At 29.6% G+C, this 8,411-nt stretch overlaps 1 protein-coding gene across 1 annotated transcript; it reads right to left on the minus strand.

Annotated features, from left to right (window-relative positions):
- Positions 1-217: 217 nt before the first annotated feature.
- LOC110683184 (annexin-like protein RJ4) lies at positions 218-3,491 on the minus strand. Its single transcript, XM_021859532.1, has 4 exons — positions 2,700-3,491; positions 945-1,163; positions 752-841; positions 218-662 (listed from the first exon to the last, which is right to left on the minus strand). Exons 1-4 carry the CDS (start codon positions 3,177-3,179, stop codon positions 453-455), a joined length of 999 nt encoding a protein of 332 aa, XP_021715224.1. The 5' UTR covers positions 3,180-3,491; the 3' UTR covers positions 218-452.
- Between the last annotated feature and the right edge of the window lie 4,920 nt (positions 3,492-8,411).

Here is an 8,411-nt window from a genome sequence, read left to right on the forward strand (position 1 = left end):
GAAGAGTTAATAAATTGTGCAAAAAGTCAATATGTTGTGATTAAAAGAGAACTAGTAAAGTATGATCTAAAAGAATAAATGTAACAACTAATTTAAATTTGGACAAAAGCAATATATCAACTTATAACGACATTATATCAACTTATAACGACATTATTTAGCAAAATACGGAGTAGCAAGCAGGAAGGGGAAAAGCAGACCTTTTAGAACACCAAAATGGAAAAGCAACCAGGCTCATTTACATCATTGTCTTAAAAGCTACTGTAGTTAGTTATACAACTTATACTCATAGCCTTATATTCTTACATCAAAGGTTACACACTTCAGCATAATATGTATCATTTATTTTTAGTTTTAACTAATCATAGTCTTCTAACTTTAATAATGATGATTAATTTTAACACAATTACATATATGTATCATTAATTTTCTACTAGTTAAGGCTACCACAATTAACGAAAATTGTTAGCCAATGCTAACATAAAATCTCTGTAATCCCCTGCAGGAATGGCTTGACATATTGCATCTCTAAGTTCCATCCCATATTTCTTCCTGAATACCTTTTGAATATCACCCATGTCGATCTCAGCTCTGCTCACCATTAACCGTGTCAAGGATTTCTTGTTCGTTTCCTCGCCTTTCATCATGCAACTTTGCAACATCTACAAGCACCATAGCACCAATTAAACAATCATAACTTACTAATTGAAACAAAACATAACACTTGTTATTTTCATTGAAACTTAAATACCTTGGCATAGTATTTGGGAGGGTCTTGGATGCAATCCACTAAATTTCTCAATGAGTCCTCAAATTGTGTCGAATTAACCTTCTTGAGTTGCTACATTATAATGCAAAGGCCGGTTTGTTAGGTTCTCTTAAGTAATGCTTATATATGTAATGAAAAGTTGATTGTTGAAGCCAAGATCAAGAGGTTGTACCACCTTTGTGTAACTGTGGCCGAAGATGCGTTTATACGACGAAAAGGTGAGTTTAAGCTGAGGGATACTTCTTTTACTTAGAATTTCAAGAACTACAGCTTGATTAATGCATCCTGAACTTGCTTCCCCTGTTTGATAGAGCCTCATTGCATCACATTTTGCTATGTCTTGGCTCACATCAACATTGTGAGCTTTATGGGATGTTGCCAATGCTACCAAAATCTATAAACCAATCAAAAAAAACATTCCATAAAATTTTTTGGATACAATTAGTCTATTACATCATTGTACAAATTCTTACATGCAGTTCACCACTAAAACTTACAAGTATTATTTTGAATATGAAGTAACATGACTCAAATCCATATTAGTCGGAAACCAACTTAAAAGGAATATGTAGTATGATTGTCATTTTTTGCCGCCCTATAACTAAGGCCTTTTTAGGGGGCTTTCCAAGGGGTTTGGCATAATGCTAATTTTTCTTCCTAGTGGTTGATTTACAAGACCATACAAAAGATTCATTATTATTCGAAAGGATTGGTCACAATTTGTTGATGTCCTTTCGACTCCAAATTCCATCCATATCAATACTATTGTTAGCATGCCACTTCGTTGTTTTGTTTACTTCTTTTGTTGAAATTGTTCATCGCATCATTATTTGCCTATTTACTAACTATTTCTTTTTTGGGAATGGTGTTTTTACAAGGATCTTTTGAAATATTCTTTAAACTTTTAGTAACAAAGCACTTACAATGATGGGTTATATGCATATTAAGATGGTCTTATGTCAATAAGTTCTACCTAACTTAGTGAGACACGTAACAAATCACCTCTGAACAACATAAAAAATTCTCTCGAAAAATAAAAATTCACCTAAACATAGTACTCTGTGATAAATTAGCACCACACTTCAATAGTAAAAGAAATCAACAGTCAAAAGATACAACAAAGTACCCAACACTTTTTTGGTGTAAGAAAAGAAACATTAGACAATACCCATACTCTCAAGTTCGGACAATTTTGTGCAATCTCCTCTAATCCCTCTCTTCCCACAAACACGAACCATTTCACAATAGGTTGAATAAGTTGTATAGTATACTCCTCTCTTTATTTTTTTTTTATTATTACTTTTTTTTACTTCGTTTTCTTTTCTAGAATTGAAGTCCTGATCTAATGTTCCATTGTATTTGTTAAAAAAAAAAAATACTTTTGGGATCTTGTCAAATTCGTTTAAATATTTACTCCGTATTTTTAAATACACAATGTAACTTTTATAGTTTTTATGAATACACGATTAGAAATAGTAATGCCTAATACTTCCTCCGTTTCCTTTTAGTTGTATCACTTTAAAATTGCGTACTCTTAGACAATTTTTTGAGATCAGAGAAATAGAGAGAAAGAAAAAAAGTAAACCCATGTAATAGGAGAGAGATATATAGAGAGAGTTTATTAGTAATTAAAAAGAAAAGTGATGTATCTAATTTACTTTTGTTTTTAGAAAATGATTCAACTAAAAAACCAAAGGAATTATGTTTTTCAAAAATCGCAAAAAAGCAAATGGTGAACACATAAAAATGAAAGGGAGTAATTTATTTATTATGCCTTTTGAATGACATTATAATACCAACCAAAGCACACGTTCTAAAGAGTGTATAACAGAAGAAAAAATCAAACAGTATAATACTCAATTTCATTATCGTTTAAAGTATAATCAACAAAAAAAAAATGCAAAATAATTTGTAAAGTAAGCATACATACCTTTTGGCAAGGATGAGGAGGTTCTAAGTTGACAAAATCATGATCAAGTTGCCTCTTAAACCTATTTTGATAAGCCTGTTTAATCATAAGAATATGGCTTGATTTCCTACCAACAAAAATTTCAACCAAAGCCTTAAAATCAGTCTCATTTTCTTCAAGTGCATTCTTAGCAAAACAAGCATCTCTTTCCCAAGGATCAACCATCCATAACAACAAGGCCTCACATGTCGCAACCGAGAATTTAGTCTCCTCATTGCTTGATTTACCACTCAACATAATCTTAACCCTTTGCAAATGACTCAATAAATCTTCATTATACATTGCTTTGTAAGTCTCCCTTATTTCCCTCCTCTCGGCTTGTGTTGATTGTGTCGCGATTGTTTGTACCATGGTGCTTAGCCTTCCCCATGACTCGTAGATCGCCTTACAATCACTCTCATAGCATGAGCTTTGGTTCTTTGAGTAGTTTAGGTTAGCCATTTCCTTAAACTAAACTTATTACAATAATATGTTAAACTTTTGTAAGGGTTGTTTGGCTATATAATTTGCATTTATGTGAGTGTGTGTATATGTACTTGGGGTGCAAGGAAGGAATATGGCTTTTAAAAGAAAGTAGGATCCATTATAGAAGGGGGAAAGAATGATGGGTTATAATATGAAAAATTTGACTTGGCCTAAAAAATACAGGTGGACTAGAATTGGCTTCTAGTGAAAGTTTTGTGACTTTCCTAGTAGACTATGACTATGATGAGTATGTAATGAACGCTTTGTAGAAAGACTTGTTATTAGACTTTGTACATTTTTCAATTTCTTAATTGATTGTCCCTCTTCTGCTTTTCAGTTTGACTTGTTGACTCATCACATGCTTTTTATTCAATTCCTTACTTCAAACGTTTCCGAATACTTGCAACAACTTAACTTAGACACTACCATTTGTATATGAAGTATTAACTTTGACTTACACTAGATCCCGTTTATAAAAATTAATCAATTGTCATTGTGTTGTACTACGATATTGTTGAATCAGTATTAATGTATAATTTAAGATATATATTTTTTAATTGTTTATATTAATAATAATCGGCTAATAACTGCATATTTTATGGTCAAACTTGTGCATTGATGGCACATGTTTCAATCAAACTGTTGCCAGTATTAAAAAACAAATTGAGCATTAGATTAATCTCAAGTATGGCATATTTAAGGGAAATAGTATAATGGTCATCGGATATTTATTTGACTTACAATATAAAGTTTTGTTAGGAGGGTCATATTTAATTACACTTGTGATTGGGGCTGCATTTGGTAGGGATGACTGCGTGTTCGATCCCCCGCAACAATAATTGGAAGGGAACTGAAACCTAATCATCTAGAACTGAGCCCTGAATCCGGATTATGCTAAAGGGTGAGCCGGGTGACCAAAAAAAAAAAAATTACTAGTATTAATATGGAGTATGTAGGGGTGGATGGGGGAGGGGACTTGGTAGGGCACATGCCCTACCATTTTAGTTTTTTTTTTAGTTTGATTTTTTTTATTAAAAAAAATCAATAATCAATAATTTATATACTAAAGGCGAAATTAGGAATGACACTTGTCATTTCCTGGTTAAAAATTTTCCCGCCTTTTTTCCTTTCCTTTTTTTTTTCGCCAAATTATAATGACATCCATTTTTTAGCCTACAATAATACTTATTTTCATTTTCACAATTTATTTAATCTAATTATACTCAATTAATTTTTGTTTTTTACATATATTCTATGTATATACTAGAAAACTTTTAGTTACAAAAATACTAACATAACATAGATTTAAAATAAGGTATTCGAATATATTATTATCCAAGATTATTATAATTTTATCAATTTTTCTCCAACTTTTATCAATTAGACAATAAAATTTTATTTTAATTAAAAAAGAAAAATCATTTTGGTAGCATACTTTGTATAAATTTTATACATACCGCTTATAAGAACAACCGAACAAAATCATTTTTGCCTTTTTTCCTACTATTCACTAAAAATATATTTAAAAAAGTTAGTTACGGAATACTAATTATCGTAAAGGAAAATAAAATTAACTAACCTAAGCTAATATATTCATTTTCTTATATAAAATCTTATAGCTTCTAAATTTCTATTACTTCATTATTTTCATATACAATCCAATTGTTAAATATGGGTCTGGGCCATACCTGCAAATCAAGAAAGAGAGTCCACTTCACAAGACCAAAGGAGATTCCATCCCAAAACCATATGGTAATAGGAAGAGTAGCCCCTTAATCTTATAACTCTCTCTTCTTTCTCAATGTGAGACACTTACATGTGTTATTTGGTAGGATATACTTCAACACCAATTCAATAACCTTTACGTATTTGGTATTGGTATAAATTAAAATTCAAGTTATTTTCTTACAAGTTTTTTTTTTTTTTTTTTTTGATAAATTATTGAATTAACACCATTATTTATAATTTATTTGTTGTAAACTTTAATCATATCGTGCATGACACGAGACTTAACCTAGTAAAAATAAATAAGCAAACCTTACAAGATCAAGATCTATATGCAATTAATACTCTAATTTGCTAGCGGGTTTAGTATTTTCAATCGTAACTCATATACAAATATACTTGATACTTTAGATGCATGCGTGGATAAGTATTGTGAATTTGAATTGTGATTAGTCTTATGCCTAATATTTTACTTTAGATTGTCCGTTTTGCACTTTTCAATTGCTAATACTACATAATCTTTAATCATGCTAGTAGTGGGCGACCATGATTATAACAATATAAACTGATAATAATGATAATGTTGAGGACTAAATTTCCCCTCATATTGAAATGTTACTAGTCAAATTTGTTCTCACTTCTAATTCTTTTTAGAAAATTTTATCAACAACTACCATTTAAATGACTATTTTTGAGAACAACTACCTATTAAATTTATTTTTTGAAAAAACTACCACAAAAATACAAAAAGCTTAAGTAGCACTACCATGCTTACTTTTCCGACAATAATCTCCGGTTAAGGAGACCCAATTTATTAAATTTCTGTCCAAAAAACCCATATGAACTAACAAAATTGTTTCTACATTAACCCTAAATTGGGTAGTACAACTCAATTGCACCAAATCCCCCAATTTTGTAAAACCCTAAATTTTATATTTTGACATAAACCCTAATTTTAATATTCAATTGAGAAATTAAATCATCTATAATGCGAAATTAAATAAAATTTACCTATAATTGTGCTCGTGCACGAATTCCATTGTTATCTCTATCGCAATTGATTGAAATTGTATAAAGTAAACTCCATCAACCGGAAATTCTGGCCGGAAAACCTAAAGTGGTAGTACTACTTAAACTTTTTGTGTTTTTGTGGTAATTTTTTTCAAAAAAAAAAAAAAGCAATAAGTAGTTGTTCTCAAAAGTGGTTATTTAAATGGTAGTTGTTAACAAAATTTCCTTCTTTTTAGTAGTGGTTAATTAAGTGGTTAAAATTTTGCTTGATAATTAAATTTTTTCAATGATATTTCTTTTATAACGGTAATCTATGTTAATTGGCTATTCCATTTTTTAATTATTATTGATTGTGATTATATTATATTATACTATATTATAATATATAGCTCTTGATTAGTATTAATCAGTTGTGCCCTACCAACATTAAAATCCTAGCTCTGCCATTGAGAGTATGTAATGTAACTTTTTAATGAAAGTTATGCATTGATATGTATGTATGTAAGTTAAGCCGTTGCAATAAATTGAAATGAAGTGAATATAAAATGACAAAACATTTTTATCAAAAAAAAGAAGGTAAGAAGCATTTTTTTATTTTTTTAATTCTCCCTCCGTTCCTTTTTCTAAAGTTATGTGTGTTTGGGGTTATACACGAGTATTAAGAAAAAAAGCTTTGGGACTTGAGAGTAGGTAAAATGAAAATATTTACTGAGTACTTCGTAGTAGGTAAATTTTTTGGTACAAAGGAATAATTGCTTTGGGATGGAGTAGGTTAATATATATTTTGGTAAATGTACGAATTGTTGCTTTGAGATCGCAAATTATGTAAATATTTTGGTAAAATGATTAGTAAGGTCGTGTTGTTCTCTTCACCTCAAAAAATATTATATTCAGTAAAAATAATTTCAGTCAAGTATAAATAATATCAATTCAATAAAAATAAGTTCAGTATAGTAAAAATAATTTCAGTCAAGTAAAAAAAAATTTAATTACTAACTTTAAAGAAGAAATGTAATAGAGAATCAGTATAATAAGTTTTAATCAGTAAAAATAATTTCAGTTTAGTAAAATTACTTTTAGTTCAACAAAAATAGTTTCAGTTCAATAAAAATAATATCAGTTCAGCAAAAATAAGAGAAAAAGACAGGGCCAAATGGGTAAGTCGTTAATCCCTACAACTTAAGCGTGTAAATATATTACTTTGTCCTTAAAAATATATTACTCTATATAGATACTCCATTCGTTTCATAATAATCGCAACACTAGGTGTAGCACAAAGTTTTAGAAGAATTATAGGGTGGGGACCAAAATTTGAATTTTATTTTATAATATAAATTAGAGTTAGTGGGGGATATATTTAATGGTTATTAGGAGATCTAGACAGAAATAATAAAATAGTAGTGTGTGGGGTTTGTAAAAGAGAGAAATAATAAAATAGTAGTGGTCCTTACCAAATTAAAAAGTGTTACAATTATTATAAAACGGATGTAAAAGAAAAATGTTGCGATTATTACGAAACAGAAGGAATATGTAATAAGAGGAAGCCCAGGTTCCCCACTTTTATAAACTTAATATGTTTATGAAATGACAATTCCATAATTATTCCGTATTGAATCTCGTGCTAGGTAATTAAAAAATATTATCAATCCCTTTCATTTCCGTGTCCAAAACAGACCATTAACTGACAGAGTCACTCCATCTTCTCCCTCAAAACAAAAGAGATAGAAAAAAGAAATTAAGAAGACCCACCTTCTCCCTTTAACAATGGAGGAAGGTCGTCGGAAGACGACGATGAAGTCCATTGCCCACAAAGACCAGTGAGAATGGACAGCCATTTTAATCATTATTTTTTCCTCCCTATATTATGTATCTCCTCCATTAAAGTTACTTGAGAGCCACCATTTCTACCACCATATATACGGCGGCTTCGTCACGAATTAAAAGAAAACCCTGAGATAATAGGGAAAAATAAAGGGAATGGTTAACTAAAATTCTACAATGTCATTCTTTAAAAATGACACCACAATTTGCTAATGTGGCGAAATCTGATTGGCTTGTATTTAGTATTTTTGTTTTCATTTTGAATTATATTTAATGTCCATAATGTATTAAAATTGTATTTTTTTATGTTTTCTTTTTAATACATGTATTTTTTTTAAGATATACATAGTCATAAATTATGAAAATCTATTTTTACTATAATATTAATCAATTTTCAAATTTATAATTATAATTAAAAATCAAAAAATAAAAATTGTTCATTATTGTTCATCATTGTTCATCAATCATGTCATAGATTAGCCCCCCAATCCCCAAAATCAATTTTAGTTGTTGATAAATTCGTCCGGACTAAAATCGGGATAAAAATTCGAAATCAAATTGTGTTTTTGCATTTTTTTTTTTCCAGTTTTTGATTTTAGGTTTTTCTTTATAAAAAAAATCTCAACAACAATCTCATTTATAAGTATTTGC

The sequence above is a fragment of the Chenopodium quinoa genome, unplaced genomic scaffold, assembly GCF_001683475.1.
Source record: "Chenopodium quinoa cultivar QQ74 unplaced genomic scaffold, ASM168347v1, whole genome shotgun sequence".
Classification (NCBI taxonomy): Eukaryota; Viridiplantae; Streptophyta; class Magnoliopsida; order Caryophyllales; family Amaranthaceae; genus Chenopodium; species Chenopodium quinoa.

Excerpts from the sequence above, each read along its gene's own strand:
- LOC110683184 (XM_021859532.1), bottom strand. The coding sequence starts at position 3,179 with ATGGCTAACCTAAACTACTCAAAGAACCAAAGCTCATGCTATGAGAGT. Across the intron at positions 842-944 it reads TCGGCCACAGTTACACAAAG|CAACTCAAGAAGGTTAATTC; the intron begins GTGGTACAACCT and ends ATTATAATGTAG. Across the intron at positions 663-751 it reads CTCCCAAATACTATGCCAAG|ATGTTGCAAAGTTGCATGAT; the intron begins GTATTTAAGTTT and ends TGGTGCTTGTAG.